Source organism: Oncorhynchus mykiss, chromosome 19 (assembly GCF_057628025.1).
Source record: "Oncorhynchus mykiss isolate SJ-2025 chromosome 19, ASM5762802v1, whole genome shotgun sequence".
In the NCBI taxonomy this organism is placed as follows: Eukaryota; Metazoa; Chordata; class Actinopteri; order Salmoniformes; family Salmonidae; genus Oncorhynchus; species Oncorhynchus mykiss.
Genome location: NC_143040.1, coordinates 74,873,651 through 74,896,266, shown reverse-complemented (window position 1 = coordinate 74,896,266; position 22,616 = coordinate 74,873,651). Strand labels below are relative to the sequence as shown.

Below are 22,616 nucleotides of genomic sequence, written 5' to 3'. Positions count from 1 at the left end.
GGCTGTTGATGGTCAGAACATGATGTGATGGCAGGGCTGTTGATGGTCAGAACATGATGATGTGATGGCAGGGCTGTTGATGGTCAGAACATGATGATGTGACAGCAGGGCTGTTGATGGTCAGAACATGATGTGATGGCAGGGCTGTTGATGGTTAGAACATGATGTGATGGCAGGGCTGTTGATGGTCAGAACATGATGTGATGGCAGGGCTGTTGATGGTCAGAACATGATGTGATGGCAGGGCTGTTGATGGTCAGAACATGATGATGGTCAGAACATGATGATGTGACAGCTGGGCTGTTGATGGTCAGAACATGATGATGTGATGGCAGGGCTGTTGATGGTCAGAACATGATGATGTGACAGCTGGGATGTTGCTGGTCAGAACATGATGTGATGGCAGGGCTGTTGATGGTCAGAACATGATGATGTGACATCTGGGATGTTGCTGGTCAGAACATGATGATGTGACAGCTGGGATGTTGCTGGTCAGAACATGATGATGTGACATCTGGGATGTTGCTGGTCAGAACATGATGATGTGACAGCTGGGATGTTGCAGGTCAGAACATGATGATGTGACAGCTGGGATGTTGCTGGTCAGAACATGATGATGTGACAGCTGGGATGTTGCTGGTCAGAACATGATGATAAATGACATGTTGTGTAAAGGCCTGAAAAATAACCTTGGGGAGGAGGCCGCCTCTGTGAGCTCCAGATGGAAGGTTTTGTTATGACAGAGTGACAATTGAATTAATAAAATACCTAAAGCTGACAGACTGGGAGAGAGGGGGAGGGATAAGGAGAGAGAGGGGGAGAGCGAAGGGGGAGAGGCAGAGAGAGTGGGGGGGGGGGGAGTGAGTGAGCGGGGGGGGTCATCCCTCCATCTTACCAGACTGACCGGGTGGGGGGATGCCCCCGGTGCCTCTGGGTAAACGGACGAAGATGGAGAGGACAGCAGCCTTGTTCCCAAAACACGGCTCCATGGCGATGGGCTTGGGCACCGTCTGGACAGGAAAGAGAGACATCAGGTAAGACGTTAGAGATACAATTTCCGTTGTTTTTAATTCTCTGTGTCATATCAACAGTCCTGCTGGGCGTGACAAGGAGTTGGCAAAAGAGCAGAAACAGACTGGCAGTCAGGATAACCAGCTGAATGCTCCTGTACACTTTACTGCAACAATTCATCAGAGCTCTCCAGTCAGACAGGCACAGTGGATTGCAGTGTTAAGACAGTTAACACTCTAGCCTCACCCAACAGAGAACAATCTCTCTCTTCCTCCTTGACAGCCCTTCTCACCATCTATCTCTATCAATCTCTCTAACAATCTCTCTAACAATCTCTCTATCAATCTCTCTATCAATCTCTCTTTCAATCTATATTCTGCTGTCCTCTCTATTCTGCTTTCTTCTTTATCCTTCTCTCTCTTCTCCCCTCCTCTTCTTCGTCTATCTATCTCGCTCTCTTTTCTCTATCCCACACACGTGCACACGGACACATACCTCTCTTTCCAAGAGGGAACCCACACTTGGCTGTGTCCCAATCAACAAGAGGGAACCCACACATATGCAGAATCCCAATCAACAAGAGGGAACCCACACATATGCTGTATCCCAATCAACAAGAGGGAACCCACACATATGCTGTATCCCAATCAACAAGAGGGAACCCACACATATGCTGTATCCCAATCAACAAGAGGGAACCCACACATATGCTGTATCCCAATCAACAAGAGGGAACCCACACATATGCTGTATCCCAATCAACAATAGGGAACCCACACATATGCTGTATCCCAATCAACAAGAGGGAACCCACACATATGCCTTATCCCAATCAACAAGAGGGAACCCACACATATGCCTTATCCCAATCAACAAGAGGGAACCCACACATATGCTGTATCCCAATCAACAAGAGGGAACCCACACATATGCTGTATCCCAATCAACAAGAGGGAACCCACACATAGGCCTTATCCCAATCAACAAGAGGGAACCCACACATATGCTGTATCCCAATCAACAAGAGGGAACCCACACATATGCTGTTTCCCAATCAACAAGAGGGAACCCACACATATGCTGTTTCCCAATCAACAAGAGGGAATCCACACATAGGCCTTATCCCAATCAACAAGGATGTTGTATTTTTCAGGCAGTATTTCTAGGCAGGACGTCACAATTGGCACATCCCAATTCCAAGTTCCTTTAAAATGGGCAGCATCCCATGAATCCTTCGCGGAGCAGGCTATAAGAATAAGGAATAACTTCGACAAATGTAAGTATAACGTTTATTTATTCACCAAATTATGTAAAAATATTCAACAAATTACTTTCATAAGATTTTTTTTTTCAAATGTTGAGTAACTGTTGTTTATCAGCCCGTTGACACACTAGCTAGCACATCGTATGCGATAGCTAGCTAACATTAACGTTAGTAGGTGATCTCGTCCTGCATATCAGTTGTTTAGAGATTAACAACTAAACTAAATGCGCCTAATCGTAGATTCAGCAGTGTAAATTGTGAAGACCTGGACAGTTTTTAAATCAGGAATTGGTGAACTTGCTAGCCAGCTAAAGACATGTAGCAAATAGTTCCCCTCCCCCATTTGTTTTTCAGGGACTGAAGTGGACACCTGATTGTCTTTCACTCCATTGCATTGGCTTGGCAGGAGAAAACAGTCCTGCCCAACTTGTTTGGAGGTAAGACATTTTAACAACATCTGATGAAAAATGTAGAAAATGCAGCCAGCTGTGGTTCCTGTTCAATCTAGGCTTGCTAGCCTGCCAAGTGATTTGTGCATTATGTTGTTGAGTCTGTTTGGCAAGCCTGCTTTACCGTAGAAGCAGTGTCTGACTTTAGCTTGTCACTTTCCCTTCGCCGTTGTGTTTGGCGTTACAGCACTTGTTCAAGTTAGATGATAGGTTATTATACTCTTACTGTAAACAACTGAACCAGCCTAAAATATGCAAAACTGGTAACAAAACGCATGAATAAAGGTTGTTGTGGCTTCAGCAATCTGAAGCAGCTCTGAAATTTCAGCAGTGAAGGTACATTTTTCCTCCTTGCCTCTGCTAGAAAGGACATGTCCTTCTGACCCCCTGCAGATGTAAAGGAGGTGTTGGGAACCAGGATAATAACTATATCCCTGGATTTTATATCCAACAAAAATATAAACGTACCATGCTAACAATTTCAACATTTTGCTGAGTTACAGTTCATATAAGGAAGTCAGTCAATTGAAATAAAAGGATTAGGTCCCTGATCTATGCATGTGTAAATCATCTAGAAAGATGTGTCGGCATCGAGTCTCTGATCTCCTCCTGCTCTACAGCAGAGTCTCACAACTCAATCGCTGGTTGAAGACTGTGTCCTGCAAAGGTGGAGGTGTTGCTGACATTTATGATACCAAATTTCAATTTGCAACAAAAAAAAGTACTGCGTTTTCTTCTTTTGAGCTTCTAGTCATGAAATCTATGCAGCCTACTCAATCACTTTTTATAGCTACTGTTTACAGGCCTCCTGGGCCATATACAGCGTTCCTCACTGAGTTCCCTGAATTCCTATCGGACACTGTAGCCATGGCAGATAAAGTCACCAAATATTTGAATATTAATATTCACATGGAAAAATCCCTAAACCCACTCCAAAAGGCTTTCGAAGTCATCATCGACTCAGTGGGTTTTGTCCAACATGTCTCCGGACCTACTCACTGTCACAGTCATACTCTGGACCTAGTTTTGTCCCATGGAATAAATGTTGTGGATCTAAATGTTTTTCCTCATAATCCTGGACTATCGGACCACCATTTTATTACGTTTGCAATCGTAACAAATAATCTGCTCAGACCCCAACCAAGGATCATCAAAAGCCATGCTATAAATTCTCGGACAACCCAAAGATTTCTAGATGCCCTTCCAGACTCCCTCCACCTACCCAAGGACAAAAATCGTCTAACCACCTAACTGAGGAACTCAATTTAACCTTGCGTAATACCCTAGATGCCGTCACACCCCTAAAAAAAACAAAAAAACATTTGTTACAAGAAATTTGCTCCTGGAAAATACCTGAGCCCTGAAGCTTCTAGAAAATTGGAAGGGAAATGGGACTACACCAAACTGGAAGTTTTCTGACTAGCTTGGAAAGACATTACCGTTCAGTACCGAAGAGCCCTCACTGCTGCACGATCATCCTATTTTTCCAACCTAATTCAGAATAATCTGTTTGTTATACTGTCGCCAAGCTAACTAAACAGCAGCATTCATCACTTCAGCAGTGATACATTCATGAACTTCTTTGATGAAAACATCATGATCAATAGAAAGCAAATTACGGACTCCTCTTTGAATCTGCTCAGTTGTCCAGGACATCTATGGAGACACTCAAGGTTTTTAAATCCTGTAATTCTTGACACATTCATAAAAATAGTCAGTAATAAAGCCCCTTGAAGAATCCAAACCTTGACCGGGAAAATGTAAACTAAAATCTCCCATTCCTCTCTGTTGCCCATCAACTCACTGCCTTCCTGAAGACAATGTATACGAAACGCTTCATTCTGGTTTTTGACCCCATCATAGCACTAAGACTGCACTCGTGAAGTTGGTATATTACATTTTAATGGCATCGGACCGAGGCTCTGCATCTGTACTCGTGCTCATAGACCATAGTGCTGCTTTTGATACAATCAATCACCACATTCTTCTGGAGAGATTAGGAACCTTAATTGGTCTACACGGACAAGTTCTTCCCTGGTTTAGAGCTTATCTGTCGGAAAGATTTTTGTTTGTCTCTGTGGATGGTCTGTCCTCTGACAAATTAATTGTGCGTTTTGGCATTCCTCAAAGTTCCGTTTTAGGGCCACTATTGTTTTCACTATATATTCTACCTCTTTGTGATGTCAACGTTCACTGCTATGCGGATGACACACAGCTGTACATTTCGATGAAACATGGTGAAGCCCCAAAATTGCACTCCCTGGAAGCTGTGTTTCAGACATAAGGAAGTGGATGGCGGCAAATGTTCTACTTTTAAACTCGAACAAAACAGAGATGCTTGTTCTAGGTCCCAAGAAACAAAGAGATCTTCTGTTGAATCTGACAATTCATCTCGATGGTTGTGCAGTCGTCTCAAATAAAACTGTGAAGGACCTCGGCGTTACCCTGGACCCTGATCTCTCTTTCGACGAACATTTCAAGGACAGCCATTTTCCATATTCATAACATTGTAAAAATCTGAAATGTTCTGTCCATAAATGATGCAGAAAAGTTACTCCATGCTTTTGTCACTTCTAGATTAGCCTACTGAAATGCTCTACTTTCCGGCTACCCGAATAAATCACAAAATAAACTTGAGTTCGTGCTAAACATGGCTGCTAGGATCTTGACTAGATCAAAAAAAATGTATCATATTACTCCAGTGCTAGCCTCTCACACTGGGTTCCTGTAAAGGCAAGGCTGATTTCAAGGTTTTACTGTTGACCTACAAAGCATTACATGGGCTTGCTCCTACCTATCTCTCTGATTTGCTCCTACCTATCTCTCCTACACGTACGCTACGGTCACAAGAAGCAGGCCTCCTTACTGTCCCTAGAATTTCTGAGCAAACAGCTGGAGGCTTCTATAGAGCTCCATTTTTATGGAATGGTCTGCCTATTCATGTGAGAGACGCAGACTCGGTCTCAACCTTTAAGTCTTTACTGAAGACTCATCTCTTCAGTGGGTCATATGATTGAGTGTAGTCTGGCCCAGGAGTGTGAAGGTGAACGGAAAGGCTCTGGAGCAACGAACTGCCCTTGCTGTCTCTGCCGGGCCGGTTCCCCTCTCTCCACTGGGATTCTCTGCCTCTAACCCTATTACAGGGGCTGAGTCACTGGCTTACTGGTGCTCTTCCATCCCGTCCCTAGGAGGGGCGCGTCAGTTGAGTGGGTTGAGTCACTGATGTGATCTTCCTGTCTGGGTTGGCGCCCTCCCTCAGGTTGGTGGGAGGGGGAGATCTTCGTGGGCTATAATCAGCCTTGTCTCAGGGTAGTAAATTTGTGGTTTGAAGATATCCTTCTAGAGATTTGGGGCTGTGCTTTGGGGTTATATCCTGCCTGGTTGGCCCTGTCCGGGGGTATCGTCGGATGGGGCCACAGTGTCTCCCGACCCCTCCTGTCTCAGCCTCCAGTATTTATGCTGCAGTAGTTTATGTGTCGGGGGGCTAGGGTCAGTCTGTTATATCTGGAGTATTTCTCCTGTCGGTGTCCTGTGTGAATTTAAGTATGCTCCCTCTAATTCTCTCTCTCTCCCTCTCCTCCTTGGGGACCTGAACCCTTGGGACTATGCCTCAGGACTACCTGTCATGATGACTCCTTGCTGTCCACCTGGTCGTGCTGCTGCTCCAGTTTCAACTGTTCTGCCTGCGGCTATGGAACCCTGACCTGTTCACCGGACGTGCTACCTTGTCCCGAACCTGCTGTTTTAAACCCTCTCTCTCTCTACCGCACCTGCTGTCACGAACTCTGAATGCTCGGCTATGAAAAGCCAACTGACATTTACTCCTGAGGTGCTGACCTGTTGCACCCTCTACAACCACTGTGATTATTATTATTTGACCATGCTGGTCATCTATGAACATTTGAACATCTTGGCCATGTTCTGTTATAATCTCCTGTTGGTCATCTATGAACATTTGAACATCTTGGCCGTGTTCTGTTATAATCTCCTGTTGGTCATCTATGAACATTTGAACATCTTGGCCATGTTCTGTTATAATCTCCTGTTGGTCATCTATGAACATTTGAACATCTTGGCCGTGTTCTGTTATAATCTCCTGCTGGTCATCTATGAACATTTGAACATCTTGGCCATGTTCTGTTATAATCTCCTGTTGGTCATCTATGAACATTTGAACATCTTGGCCATGTTCTGTTATAATCTCCTGTTGGTCATCTATGAACATTTGAACATCTTGGCCATGTTCTGTTATAATCTCCTGTTGGTCATCTATGAACATTTGAACATCTTGGCCATGTTCTGTTATAATCTCTACCCGGCACAGACAGAAGAGGACTGGCCACCCCTCATAGCCTGGTTCCTCTCTAGGTTTATAATCTCTACCCGGCACAGACAGAAGAGGACTGGCCACCCCTCATAGCCTGGTTCCTCTCTAGGTTTATAATCTCTACCCGGCACAGCCAGAAGAGGACTGGCCACCCCTCATAGCCTGGTTCCTCTCTAGGTTTATAATCTCCACCCGGCACAGCCAGAAGAGGACTGGCCACCCCTCATAGCCTGGTTCCTCTCTAGGTTTATAATCTCCACCCGGCACAGCCAGAAGAGGACTGGCCACCCCTCATAGCCTGGTTCCTCTCTAGGTTTATAATCTCCACCCGGCACAGCCAGAAGAGGACTGGCCACCCCTCATAGCCTGGTTCCTCTCTAGGTTTATAATCTCCACCCGGCACAGCCAGAAGAGGACTGGCCACCCCTCATAGCCTGGTTCCTCTCTAGGTTTATAATCTCCACCCGGCACAGCCAGAAGAGGACTGGCCACCCCTCAGAGCCTGGTTCCTCTCTAGGTTTATAATCTCCACCCGGCACAGCCAGAAGAGGACTGGCCACCCCTCATAGCCTGGTTCCTCTCTAGGTTTATAATCTCCACCCGGCACAGCCAGAAGAGGACTGGCCACCCCTCATAGCCTGGTTCCTCTCTAGGTTTATAATCTCCACCCGGCACAGCCAGAAGAGGACTGGCCACCCCTCATAGCCTGGTTCCTCTCTAGGTTTATAATCTCCACCCGGCACAGCCAGAAGAGGACTGGCCACCCCTCATAGCCTGGTTCCTCTAGGTTTATAATCTCCACCCGGCACAGCCAGAAGAGGACTGGCCACCCCTCATAGCCTGGTTCCTCTCTAGGTTTATAATCTCCACCCGGCACAGCCAGAAGAGGACTGGCCACCCCTCATAGCCTGGTTCCTCTCTAGGTTTATAATCTCCACCCGGCACAGCCAGAAGAGGACTGGCCACCCCTCATAGCCTGGTTCCTCTCTAGGTTTATAATCTCCACCCGGCACAGCCAGAAGAGGACTGGCCAACCCTCATAGCCTGGTTCCTCTCTAGGTTTATAATCTCCACCCGGCACAGCCAGAAGAGGACTGGCCACCCCTCATAGCCTGGTTCCTCTAGGTTTATAATCTCCACCCGGCACAGCCAGAAGAGGACTGGCCACCCCTCATAGCCTGGTTCCTCTCTAGGTTTATAATCTCCACCCGGCACAGCCAGAAGAGGACTGGCCACCCCTCATAGCCTGGTTCCTCTCTAGGTTTATAATCTCCACCCGGCACAGCCAGAAGAGGACTGGCCACCCCTCATAGCCTGGTTCCTCTCTAGGTTTAAAATCTCCACCCGGCACAGCCAGAAGAGGACTGGCCACCCCTCAGAGCCTGGTTCCTCTCTAGGTTTATAATCTCTACCCGGCACAGCCAGAAGAGGACTGGCCACCCCTCATAGCCTGGTTCCTCTCTAGGTTTATAATCTCCACCCGGCACAGCCAGAAGAGGACTGGCCACCCCTCATAGCCTGGTTCCTCTCTAGGTTTATAATCTCCACCCGGCACAGCCAGAAGAGGACTGGCCACCCCTCATAGCCTGGTTCCTCTAGGTTTATAATCTCCACCCGGCACAGCCAGAAGAGGACTGGCCACCCCTCATAGCCTGGTTCCTCTCTAGGTTTATAATCTCCACCCGGCACAGCCAGAAGAGGACTGGCCACCCCTCATAGCCTGGTTCCTCTCTAGGTTTATAATCTCCACCCGGCACAGCCAGAAGAGGACTGGCCACCCCTCAGAGCCTGGTTCCTCTCTAGGTTTATAATCTCCACCCGGCACAGCCAGAAGAGGACTGGCCACCCCTCAGAGCCTGGTTCCTCTCTAGGTTTATAATCTCCACCCGGCACAGCCAGAAGAGGACTGGCCACCCCTCATAGCCTGGTTCCTCTCTAGGTTTATAATCTCCACCCGGCACAGCCAGAAGAGGACTGGCCACCCCTCAGAGCCTGGTTCCTCTCTAGGTTTATAATCTCTACCCGGCACAGCCAGAAGAGGACTGGCCACCCCTCAGAGCCTGGTTCCTCTCTAGGTTTATAATCTCCACCAGGCACAGCCAGAAGAGGACTGGCCACCCCTCAGAGCCTGGTTCCTCTCTAGGTTTATAATCTCCACCAGGCACAGCCAGAAGAGGACTGGCCACCCCTCATAGCCTGGTTCCTCTCTAGGTTCATAATCTCCACCCGGCACAGACAGAAGAGGACTGGCCACCCCTCATAGCCTGGTTCCTCTCTAGGTTTATAATCTCCACCAGGCACAGCCAGAAGAGGACTGGCCACCCCTCATAGCCTGGTTCCTCTCTAGGTTTATAATCTCCACCAGGCACAGCCAGAAGAGGACTGGCCACCCCTCAGAGCCTGGTTCCTCTCTAGGTTTATAATCTCCACCAGGCACAGCCAGAAGAGGACTGGCCACCCCTCATAGCCTGGTTCCTCTCTAGGTTTATAATCTCCACCAGGCACAGCCAGAAGAGGACTGGCCACCCCTCAGAGCCTGGTTCCTCTCTAGGTTTATAATCTCCACCCGGCACAGCCAGAAGAGGACTGGCCACCCCTCATAGCCTGGTTCCTCTCTAGGTTTATAATCTCCACCCGGCACAGCCAGAAGAGGACTGGCCACCCCTCATAGCCTGGTTCCTCTAGGTTTATAATCTCCACCCGGCACAGCCAGAAGAGGACTGGCCACCCCTCATAGCCTGGTTCCTCTCTAGGTTTATAATCTCCACCCGGCACAGCCAGAAGAGGACTGGCCACCCCTCATAGCCTGGTTCCTCTCTAGGTTTATAATCTCCACCCGGCACAGCCAGAAGAGGACTGGCCACCCCTCATAGCCTGGTTCCTCTAGGTTTATAATCTCCACCCAGCACAGCCAGAAGAGGACTGGCCACCCCTCATAGCCTGGTTCCTCTCTAGGTTTATAATCTCCACCCGGCACAGCCAGAAGAGGACTGGCCACCCCTCATAGCCTGGTTCCTCTCTAGGTTTATAATCTCCACCCGGCACAGCCAGAAGAGGACTGGCCACCCCTCATAGCCTGGTTCCTCTCTAGGTTTATAATCTCCACCCGGCACAGCCAGAAGAGGACTGGCCACCCCTCATAGCCTGGTTCCTCTCTAGGTTTATAATCTCCACCCGGCACAGCCAGAAGAGGACTGGCCACCCCTCATAGCCTGGTTCCTCTAGGTTTATAATCTCCACCCGGCACAGCCAGAAGAGGACTGGCCACCCCTCATAGCCTGGTTCCTCTCTAGGTTTATAATCTCCACCCGGCACAGCCAGAAGAGGACTGGCCACCCCTCATAGCCTGGTTCCTCTCTAGGTTTATAATCTCCACCCGGCACAGCCAGAAGAGGACTGGCCACCCCTCATAGCCTGGTTCCTCTCTAGGTTTATAATCTCCACCCGGCACAGCCAGAAGAGGACTGGCCACCCCTCAGAGCCTGGTTCCTCTCTAGGTTTATAATCTCTACCCGGCACAGCCAGAAGAGGACTGGCCACCCCTCATAGCCTGGTTCCTCTCTAGGTTTATAATCTCCACCCGGCACAGCCAGAAGAGGACTGGCCACCCCTCATAGCCTGGTTCCTCTCTAGGTTTATAATCTCCACCCGGCACAGCCAGAAGAGGACTGGCCACCCCTCATAGCCTGGTTCCTCTAGGTTTATAATCTCCACCCGGCACAGCCAGAAGAGGACTGGCCACCCCTCATAGCCTGGTTCCTCTCTAGGTTTATAATCTCCACCCGGCACAGCCAGAAGAGGACTGGCCACCCCTCATAGCCTGGTTCCTCTCTAGGTTTATAATCTCCACCCGGCACAGCCAGAAGAGGACTGGCCACCCCTCATAGCCTGGTTCCTCTCTAGGTTTATAATCTCCACCCGGCACAGCCAGAAGAGGACTGGCCACCCCTCAGAGCCTGGTTCCCCTCTAGGTTTATAATCTCTACCCGGCACAGCCAGAAGAGGACTGGCCACCCCTCATAGCCTGGTTCCTCTCTAGGTTTATAATCTCCACCCGGCACAGCCAGAAGAGGACTGGCCACCCCTCATAGCCTGGTTCCTCTCTAGGTTTATAATCTCCACCAGGCACAGCCAGAAGAGGACTGGCCACCCCTCAGAGCCTGGTTCCTCTCTAGGTTTATAATCGCCACCAGGCACAGCCAGAAGAGGACTGGCCACCCCTCATAGCCTGGTTCCTCTCTAGGTTTATAATCTCCACCAGGCACAGCCAGAAGAGGACTGGCCACCCCTCAGAGCCTGGTTCCTCTCTAGGTTTATAATCTCCACCCGGCACAGCCAGAAGAGGACTGGCCACCCCTCATAGCCTGGTTCCTCTCTAGGTTTATAATCTCCACCCGGCACAGCCAGAAGAGGACTGGCCACCCCTCAGAGCCTGGTTCCTCTCTAGGTTTATAATCTCCACCCGGCACAGCCAGAAGAGGACTGGCCACCCCTCATAGCCTGGTTCCCCTCTAGGTTTATAATCTCTACCCGGCACAGCCAGAAGAGGACTGGCCACCCCTCATAGCCTGGTTCCTCTCTAGGTTTATAATCTCCACCCGGCACAGCCAGAAGAGGACTGGCCACCCCTCATAGCCTGGTTCCTCTCTAGGTTTATAATCTCCACCAGGCACAGCCAGAAGAGGACTGGCCACCCCTCAGAGCCTGGTTCCTCTCTAGGTTTATAATCTCCACCAGGCACAGCCAGAAGAGGACTGGCCACCCCTCATAGCCTGGTTCCTCTCTAGGTTTATAATCTCCACCAGGCACAGCCAGAAGAGGACTGGCCACCCCTCAGAGCCTGGTTCCTCTCTAGGTTTATAATCTCCACCCGGCACAGCCAGAAGAGGACTGGCCACCCCTCATAGCCTGGTTCCTCTCTAGGTTTATAATCTCCACCCGGCACAGCCAGAAGAGGACTGGCCACCCCTCAGAGCCTGGTTCCTCTCTAGGTTTATAATCTCCACCCGGCACAGCCAGAAGAGGACTGGCCACCCCTCATAGCCTGGTTCCTCTCTAGGTTTATAATCTCTACCCGGCACAGCCAGAAGAGGACTGGCCACCCCTCAGAGCCTGGTTCCTCTCTAGGTTTATAATCTCCACCCGGCACAGCCAGAAGAGGACTGGCCACCCCTCATAGCCTGGTTCCTCTCTAGGTTTATAATCTCCACCCGGCACAGCCAGAAGAGGACTGGCCACCCCTCAGAGCCTGGTTCCTCTCTAGGTTTATAATCTCCACCCGGCACAGCCAGAAGAGGACTGGCCACCCCTCAGAGCCTGGTTCCTCTCTAGGTTTATAATCTCCACCCGGCACAGCCAGAAGAGGACTGGCCACCCCTCAGAGCCTGGTTCCTCTCTAGGTTTATAATCTCCACCCGGCACAGCCAGAAGAGGACTGGCCACCCCTCAGAGCCTGGTTCCTCTCTAGGTTTATAATCTCCACCAGGCACAGCCAGAAGAGGACTGGCCACCCCTCATAGCCTGGTTCCTCTCTAGGTTTATAATCTCCACCCGGCACAGCCAGAAGAGGACTGGCCACCCCTCATAGCCTGGTTCCTCTAGGTTTATAATCTCCACCAGGCACAGCCAGAAGAGGACTGGCCACCCCACATAGCCTGGTTCCTCTCTAGGTTTATAATCTCCACCCGGCACAGCCAGAAGAGGACTGGCCACCCCTCATAGCCTGGTTCCTCTAGGTTTATAATCTCCACCAGGCACAGCCAGAAGAGGACTGGCCACCCCACATAGCCTGGTTCCTCTCTAGGTTTATAATCTCCACCCGGCACAGCCAGAAGAGGACTGGCCACCCCACATAGCCTGGTTCCTCTCTAGGTTTATAATCTCCACCCGGCACAGCCAGAAGAGGACTGGCCACCCCTCATAGCCTGGTTCCTCTAGGTTTATAATCTCCACCCGGCACAGCCAGAAGAGGACTGGCCACCCCTCATAGCCTGGTTCCTCTCTAGGTTTATAATCTCCACCAGGCACAGACAGAAGAGGACTGGCCACCCCTCATAGCCTGGTTCCTCTCTAGGTTTATAATCTCCACCCAGCACAGCCAGAAGAGGACTGGCCACCCCTCATAGCCTGGTTCCTCTCTAGGTTTATAATCTCCACCCGGCACAGCCAGAAGAGGACTGGCCACCCCTCATAGCCTGGTTCCTCTAGGTTTATAATCTCCACCAGGCACAGCCAGAAGAGGACTGGCCACCCCTCATAGCCTGGTTCCTCTCTAGGTTTATAATCTCTACCCGGCACAGCCAGAAGAGGACTGGCCACCCCACATAGCCTGGTTCCTCTCTAGGTTTATAATCTCCACCCGGCACAGCCAGAAGAGGACTGGCCACCCCTCATAGCCTGGTTCCTCTAGGTTTATAATCTCCACCAGGCACAGCCAGAAGAGGACTGGCCACCCCTCATAGCCTGGTTCCTCTCTAGGTTTATAATCTCCACCCGGCACAGCCAGAAGAGGACTGGCCACCCCACATAGCCTGGTTCCTCTAGGTTTATAATCTCCACCCGGCACAGCCAGAAGAGGACTGGCCACCCCTCATAGCCTGGTTCCTCTCTAGGTTTATAATCTCCACCAGGCACAGCCAGAAGAGGACTGGCCACCCCTCATAGCCTGGTTCCTCTCTAGGTTTATAATCTCCACCCGGCACAGCCAGAAGAGGACTGGCCACCCCTCATAGCCTGGTTCCTCTCTAGGTTTATAATCTCCACCCGGCACAGCCAGAAGAGGACTGGCCACCCCTCAGAGCCTGGTTCCTCTCTAGGTTTATAATCTCCACCAGGCACAGCCAGAAGAGGACTGGCCACCCCTCATAGCCTGGTTCCTCTCTAGGTTTATAATCTCCACCCGGCACAGCCAGAAGAGGACTGGCCACCCCTCATAGCCTGGTTCCTCTCTAGGTTTATAATCTCTACCCGGCACAGCCAGAAGAGGACTGGCCACCCCTCATAGCCTGGTTCCTCTCTAGGTTTATAATCTCCACCCGGCACAGCCAGAAGAGGACTGGCCACCCCTCATAGCCTGGTTCCTCTCTAGGTTTATAATCTCCACCCGGCAAAGCCAGAAGAGGACTGGCCACCCCTCAGAGCCTGGTTCCTCTCTAGGTTTATAATCTCCACCAGGCACAGCCAGAAGAGGACTGGCCACCCCTCATAGCCTGGTTCCTCTCTAGGTTTATAATCTCCACCCGGCACAGCCAGAAGAGGACTGGCCACCCCTCATAGCCTGGTTCCTCTCTAGGTTTATAATCTCCACCAGGCACAGCCAGAAGAGGACTGGCCACCCCTCATAGCCTGGTTCCTCTCTAGGTTTATAATCTCCACCAGGCACAGCCAGAAGAGGACTGGCCACCCCTCATAGCCTGGTTCCTCTCTAGGTTTATAATCTCTACCCGGCACAGCCAGAAGAGGACTGGCCACCCCTCAGAGCCTGGTTCCTCTCTAGGTTTATAATCTCTACCCGGCACAGCCAGAAGAGGACTGGCCACCCCTCATAGCCTGGTTCCTCTCTAGGTTTATAATCTCCACCCGGCACAGCCAGAAGAGGACTGGCCACCCCTCAGAGCCTGGTTCCTCTCTAGGTTTATAATCTCCACCCGGCACAGCCAGAAGAGGACTGGCCACCCCTCATAGCCTGGTTCCTCTCTAGGTTTATAATCTCTACCCGGCACAGCCAGAAGAGGACTGGCCACCCCTCATAGCCTGGTTCCTCTCTAGGTTTATAATCTCTACCCGGCACAGCCAGAAGAGGACTGGCCACCCCTCATAGCCTGGTTCCTCTCTAGGTTTATAATCTCCACCAGGCACAGCCAGAAGAGGACTGGCCACCCCTCAGAGCCTGGTTCCTCTCTAGGTTTATAATCTCCACCCGGCACAGCCAGAAGAGGACTGGCCACCCCTCATAGCCTGGTTCCTCTCTAGGTTTATAATCTCTACCCGGCACAGCCAGAAGAGGACTGGCCACCCCTCATAGCCTGGTTCCTCTCTAGGTTTATAATCTCTACCCGGCACAGCCAGAAGAGGACTGGCCACCCCTCATAGCCTGGTTCCTCTCTAGGTTTATAATCTCCACCCGGCACAGCCAGAAGAGGACTGGCCACCCCTCATAGCCTGGTTCCTCTCTAGGTTTATAATCTCCACCCGGCACAGCCAGAAGAGGACTGGCCACCCCTCAGAGCCTGGTTCCTCTCTAGGTTTATAATCTCCACCCGGCACAGACAGAAGAGGACTGGCCACCCCACATAGCCTGGTTCCTCTCTAGGTTTATAATCTCTACCCGGCACAGACAGAAGAGGACTGGCCACCCCTCAGAGCCTGGTTCCTCTCTAGGTTTATAATCTCCACCCGGCACAGCCAGAAGAGGACTGGCCACCCCTCAGAGCCTGGTTCCTCTCTAGGTTTATAATCTCCACCAGGCACAGCCAGAAGAGGACTGGCCACCCCTCATAGCCTGGTTCCTCTCTAGGTTTATAATCTCTACCCGGCACAGCCAGAAGAGGACTGGCCACCCCTCATAGCCTGGTTCCTCTCTAGGTTTATAATCTCCACCCGGCACAGCCAGAAGAGGACGGGCCACCCCTCAGAGCCTGGTTCCTCTCTAGGTTTATAATCTCCACCCGGCACAGCCAGAAGAGGACTGGCCACCCCTCAGAGCCTGGTTCCTCTCTAGGTTTATAATCTCCACCCGGCACAGCCAGAAGAGGACTGGCCACCCCTCAGAGCCTGGTTCCTCTCTAGGTTTATAATCTCCACCCGGCACAGCCAGAAGAGGACTGGCCACCCCACATAGCCTGGTTCCTCTCTAGGTTTATAATCTCTACCCGGCACAGCCAGAAGAACATCTACTCTATCAAAATAAAGTGTTACTGAGACACAAACCTTTTCACCAATAACATAATGGAAGAACTGATGATGATAACATTCCCCCATTGCTGACACCACAGCTCTGAGGACAAGTGGCTTGGGGGAAGGGACAGTGATGTCACTCACCTTGACGTTTCCACCAATTAGGTCCGGCGGCTCCTCGTCCATTTCCAAGGCAACATTGATGGTGGCGAACGGCCGGCTAGCCATCTGCTGCATCTCACGGAGGAGTTGCTGAGGGGAAGAAGAGGGTCAGTGAGGAAGAACGAGGACAGCCCATTTTGGCACACTCAAAAAACACACTGTGCATCCGAATTCCAAATATAGTGCACTACATAGGGTATATAGCACACTACTCAGGGCATAAGGCGCACTACAGATGGTATAGATCACACTAAATAGGGCATATAGCGCTGTCATGACGTTGCCCGCTTTGGGTACAGCGAACACCATCCACCCGCTCAACCAGGCTGCTGTGGTCAGTGAGGAGAAGACCCTGCCTCATGGCCACACAGTATAAGAGACAGAGTGGATTTTCATAGAGAACAAAGGAATTTCTTCCACCTCACAGAACTTGAGGTCCGAACAACGTTTTAGTTCCGGAGAAAGTATAAAAGGTCGGTGAAGAATCCAGCTACGAACTGGTCCGTTTGTTACAACTTGGGGAAGCTCATGGGAGACGGTGCGGCCACATTAGCATTACGCTGTTTATATAATAGCCTCAGATATGAGGTTTACATCTAATTGTTGTATAAGATGAATGAGTGAGTATGATACTGTTTGTAAAATTGTGTCATTTGATTTTGGACTGTTTAATGAAGGAAACTCCAATTCCCTTTTGAGTTGAACTAAATCAGAGGACCGCCCATGAGCCCAGTTAGGGTCAGGCATCCTGGGACAGCCCTGAGCCCAGTTAGGGTCAGGCATCCTGGGACAGCCCTGAGCCCAGTTAGGGTCAGGCATCCTGGGACAGCCCCTATTCTGCAAGGACGAAAACTCTCCAACAGAAACTAACTTTTCAACAAAGATCAAGACGACACACTGAGCGTAAATATATATATTGATTGCAATTATTCCCGAATGAGTGAGCGTTCATGTGTAAAGGATTAGCATTTCAATTGTTATAATTATTAACTCTGTAGTGACTTCTTAGTCGACCCCCACTTCCCCTTTTGTCTAACAAGCCGCCATGCCGGTTCAGCCCACTAGGGCACATTCTCATTTCATGTAAACATATTTACTGTTTGTTTATGCATTTCTGTGAATTACTTAGTTAGTAATAAATAAATGATTTAAGCCAATTGATGTATGGATGATTCATAGTGAAGACTGGGTTTGTGCAGATAACCAACAATTTACGACGTTTGGAATGAGACTAACGTGAGGTAAAGAATAACTCATTAATTAGAAGACTAATTGATCAGATATAAAATATCTGAAAGGTTATATTAGGAAATTATAACTTTGTAATCTGAATATTTTCCTTGGTCCCCCGACTTCCTAGTTAATTACAGTTACATGATTAATAAGTTGTTCGCGTAATACTAATTACAGAGAATCTTTGATGAAAACTAAGTCTTCAATTTAATGAAAGTAAAGACACGACCCCACACTACCCCATCATACCAGATCCCACACGACACCACACTACCCCATCATACCAGACCCCACACTACCCCATCATACCAGACCCCACACGACACCACACTACCCCATCATACCAGATCCCGCACAACCCCATCATACCAGATCCCACACGATCCCACACTACCCCATCACACCAGATCCCACACGACCCCACACTACCCCATCATACCAGATCCCACACGACCCCACACTACCCCATCATACCAGATCCCACACGACCCCATCATACCAGATCCCACACGACCCCACACTACCCCATCATACCCGACCCCACACTACCCCATCATACCAGATCCCACACTACCCCATCATACCAGATCCCACACGACCCCACACTACCCCATCATACCAGATCCCACACGACCCCACACTACCCCATCATACCAGACCCCACACCACCCCGTCATACCAGACCCCACACTACCCCATCATACCAGATCCCACACGACCCCACACTACCCCATCATACCAGACCCCACACTACCCCATCATACCAGACCCCACACCACCCCATCATACCAGATCCCACACGACCCCATCACACCAGACCCCACACCACCCCATCATACCAGACCCCACACTACCCCATCATACCAGATCCCACACGACCCCACACTACCCCATCATACCAGATCCCACACGACCCCACACGACCCCATCATACCAGACCCCACACCACCCCGTCATACCAGACCCCACACTACCCCAAACTACCCCATCATACCAGACCCCACACTACCCCATCATACCAGACCCCACACCACCCCATCATACCAGATCCCACACGACCCCATTACACAAGACCCCACACTACCCCATCATACCAGACCCCACACTACCCCATCATACCAGATCCCACACGACCCCACACTACCCCATCATACCAGATCCCACACGACCCCACACTACCCCATCATAGGACATTATAACTTTGTAATCTGAATTTTTTCCTTGGTCCCCCGACTTCCTAGTTAATTACAGTTACATGATTAATAAGTTGTTCGCGTAATACTAATTACAGAGAATCTTTGATGAAAACTAAGTCTTCAATTTAATGATAGTAAAGACACGATCCCACACTACCCCATCATACCAGATCCCACACGACCCCACACTATCCCATCATACCAGATCCCACACTACCCCATCATACCAGATCCCACACTACCCCATCATAACAGATCCCACACGACCCCATCATACCAGATCCCACACTACCCCACACTACCCCATCATACCAGACCCCACACTACCCCATCATACCAGATCCCACACTACCCCATCATAACAGATCCCACACGACCCCATCATACCAGATCCCACACGACCCCACACTATCCCATCATACCAGATCCCACACTACCCCATCATACCAGATCCCACACTACCCCATCATAACAGATCCCACACGACCCCATCATACCAGATCCCACACTACCCCACACTACCCCATCATACCAGACCCCACACTACCCCATCATACCAGATCCCACACTACCCCATCATACCAGACCCCACACTACCCCATCATACCAGATCCAACACTACCCCACACTACCCCATAATACCAGACCCCACACTACCCTATCATACCAGATCCCACACTACCCCACACTACCCCATCATACCAGACCCCACACTACCCCATCATACCAGATCCCACACGACCCCACACTACCCCATCATACCAGACCCCACACTACCCCATCATACCAGACCCCACACTACCCCACACTACCCCATCATACCAGATCCCACACGACCCCACACTACCCCATCATACCAGATCCCACACTACCCCATCATACCAGACCCCACACTACCCCATCATACCAGATCCCACACAACCCCACACTACCCCATCATACCAGATCCCACACGATCCCACACTACCCCACACTACCCCATCATACCAGACCCCACACTACCCCATCATACCAGATCCCACACGACCCCACACTACCCCATCATACCAGACCCCACACTACCCCATCATACCAGATCCCACACGACCCCACACTACCCCATCATACCAGATCCCACACGACCCCACACTACCCCATCATACCAGATCCCACACGACCCCACACTACCCCATCATACCAGATCCCACACGACCCCATCATACCAGATCCCACACGACCCCACACTACCCCATCATACCAGATCCCACACTACCCCATCATACCAGATCCCACACGACCCCACACTACCCCATCATACCAGATCCCACACGACCCCACACTACCCCATCATACCAGATCCCACACGACCCCACACTACCCCATCATACCAGATCCCACACGACCCCACACTACCCCATCATACCAGATCCCACACTACCCCATCATACCAGATCCCACACTACCCCAAACTACCCCATCATACCAGATCCCACACGACCCCACACTACCCCATCATACCAGATCCCACACGACCCCACACTACCCCATCATACCAGATCCCACACGACCCCACACTACCCCATCATACCAGATCCCACACTACCCCACACTACCCCATCATACCAGATCCCACACGACCCCACACTACCCCATTACCAGATCCCACACTACCCCACACTACCCCATCATACCAGATCCCACACGACCCCACACTACCCCATCATACCAGATCCCACACGACCCCACACTACCCCATCATATCAGATCCCACACTACCCCATCATACCAGATCCCACACTACCCCAAACTACCCCATCATACCAGATCCCACACGATCCCAAACTACCCCATCATACCAGATCCCACACGATCCCACACTACCCCATCATACCAGATCCCACACGACCCCATCATACCAGATCCCACACTACCCCATCATACCAGATCCCACACTACCCCAAACTACCCCATCATACCAGATCCCACACGACCCCATCATACCAGATCCCACACGACCCCACACTACCCCATCATACCAGATCCCACACTACCCCACACTACCCCATCATACCAGATCCCACACGACCCCACACTACCCCATCATACCAGATCCCACACGACCCCACACTACCCCATCATACCAGATCCCACACGACCCCACACTACCCCATCATACCAGATCCCACACTACCCCACACTACCCCATCATACCAGATCCCACACGACCCCACACTACCCCATCATACCAGATCCTACACGACCCCACACTACCCCATCATACCAGATCCCACACTACCCCATCATACCAGATCCCACACTACCCCAAACTACCCCATCATACCAGATCCCACACGATCCCACACGACTCCATCATACCAGATCCCACACGACCCCACACTACCCCATCATACCAGATCCCACACTACCCCACACTATCCCATCATACCAGATCCCACACGACCCCACACTACCCCATCATACCAGATCCCACACTACCCCACACTACCCCATCAAACCAGATCCCACACGACCCCACACTACCCCATCATACCAGATCCCACACGATCCCACACTACCCCATCATACCAGATCCCACACTACCCCATCATACCAGATCCCACACTACCCCATCATACCAGATCCCACACTACCCCACACTACCCCATCAAACCAGATCCCACACTACCCCATCATACCAGATCCCACATGACCCCATCACACGATCCCACACTACCCCATCATACCAGATCCCACACGACCCCACACTACCCCATCATACCAGATCCCACACGACCCCACACTACCCCATCATACCAGAACCCACACGATCCCACACTACCCCATCATACCAGATCCCACACTACCCCATCATACCAGATCCCACACTACCCCACACTACCCCATCATACCAGATCCCACACTACCCCATCATACCAGATCCCACACGACCCCACACTACCCCATCATACCAGATCCCACACAACCCCATCATACCAGATCCCACACGACCCCACACTACCCCATCATACCAGATCCCACACGACCCCACACTACCCCATCATACCAGACCCCACACTACCCCATCATACCAGATCCAACACTACCCCACACTACCCCATCATACCAGATCCCACACGACCCCACACTACCCCATCATACCAGATCCCACACGACCCCACACTACCCCATCATACCAGATCCCACACGATCCCACACTACCCCATCATACCAGATCCCACACTACCCCATCATACCAGATCCCACACTACCCCATCATACCAGATCCCACACTATCCCACACTATCCCATCATACCAGATCCCACACTACCCCATCATACCAGATCCCACACGACCCCACACTACCCCATCATACCAGATCCCACACTACCCCACACTACCCCATCATACCAGATCCCACACTACCCCACACTACCCCATCATACCAGATCCCACACGACCCCACACTACCCCATCATACCAGATCCCACACGATCCCACACTACCCCATCATACCAGATCCCACACTACCCCATCATACCAGAGCCCACACTACCCCATCATACCAGATCCCACACTACCCCACACTACCCCATCATACCAGATCCCACACTACCCCATCATACCAGATCCCACACGACCCCACACTACCCCATCATACCAGATCCCACACGACCCCACACTACCCCATCATACCAGATCCCACACAACCCCACACTACCCCATCATACCAGATCCCACATGACCCCACACTACAACCTTAAATACCAGATCCCACACGACCCCACACTACCCCATCATACCAGATCCCACACTACCCCATCATACCAGATCCCACACTACCCCACACTACCCCATTACCAGATCCCACACGACCCCACACTACCCCATCATACCAGATCCCACACGACCCCACACTACCCCATCATACCAGATCCCACACGACCCCACACTACCCCATCATACCAGATCCCACACTACCCCATCATACCAGATCCCACACGACCCCATCATACCAGATCCCACACGACCCCACACTACCCCATCATACCAGATCCCACACGACCCCACACTACCCCATCATACCAGATCCCACACGACC

At 51.0% G+C, this 22,616-nt stretch overlaps 1 protein-coding gene across 18 annotated transcripts in view; it reads right to left on the bottom strand.

Annotated features, from left to right (window-relative positions):
• LOC110498653 (attractin) overlaps positions 1–22,616 on the bottom strand; it is a 281,518-nt gene that overhangs the window by 5,450 nt on the left and 253,452 nt on the right. For 13 of the 18 annotated variants that reach the window (XM_090211734.1, XM_090211735.1, XM_090211736.1 and 10 more), the window contains exons 27-28: positions 16,091–16,198; positions 896–1,010 (exon numbers count right to left, since the gene is read on the bottom strand). In XM_090211734.1, coding sequence (XP_090067860.1) covers positions 896–1,010; positions 16,091–16,198 — 223 coding nt within the window. The remainder of the gene's footprint in view (positions 1–895; positions 1,011–16,090; positions 16,199–22,616) is intronic. The other 5 variants (XM_090211740.1, XM_090211743.1, XM_090211744.1 and 2 more) reach the window with 1 other exon arrangement.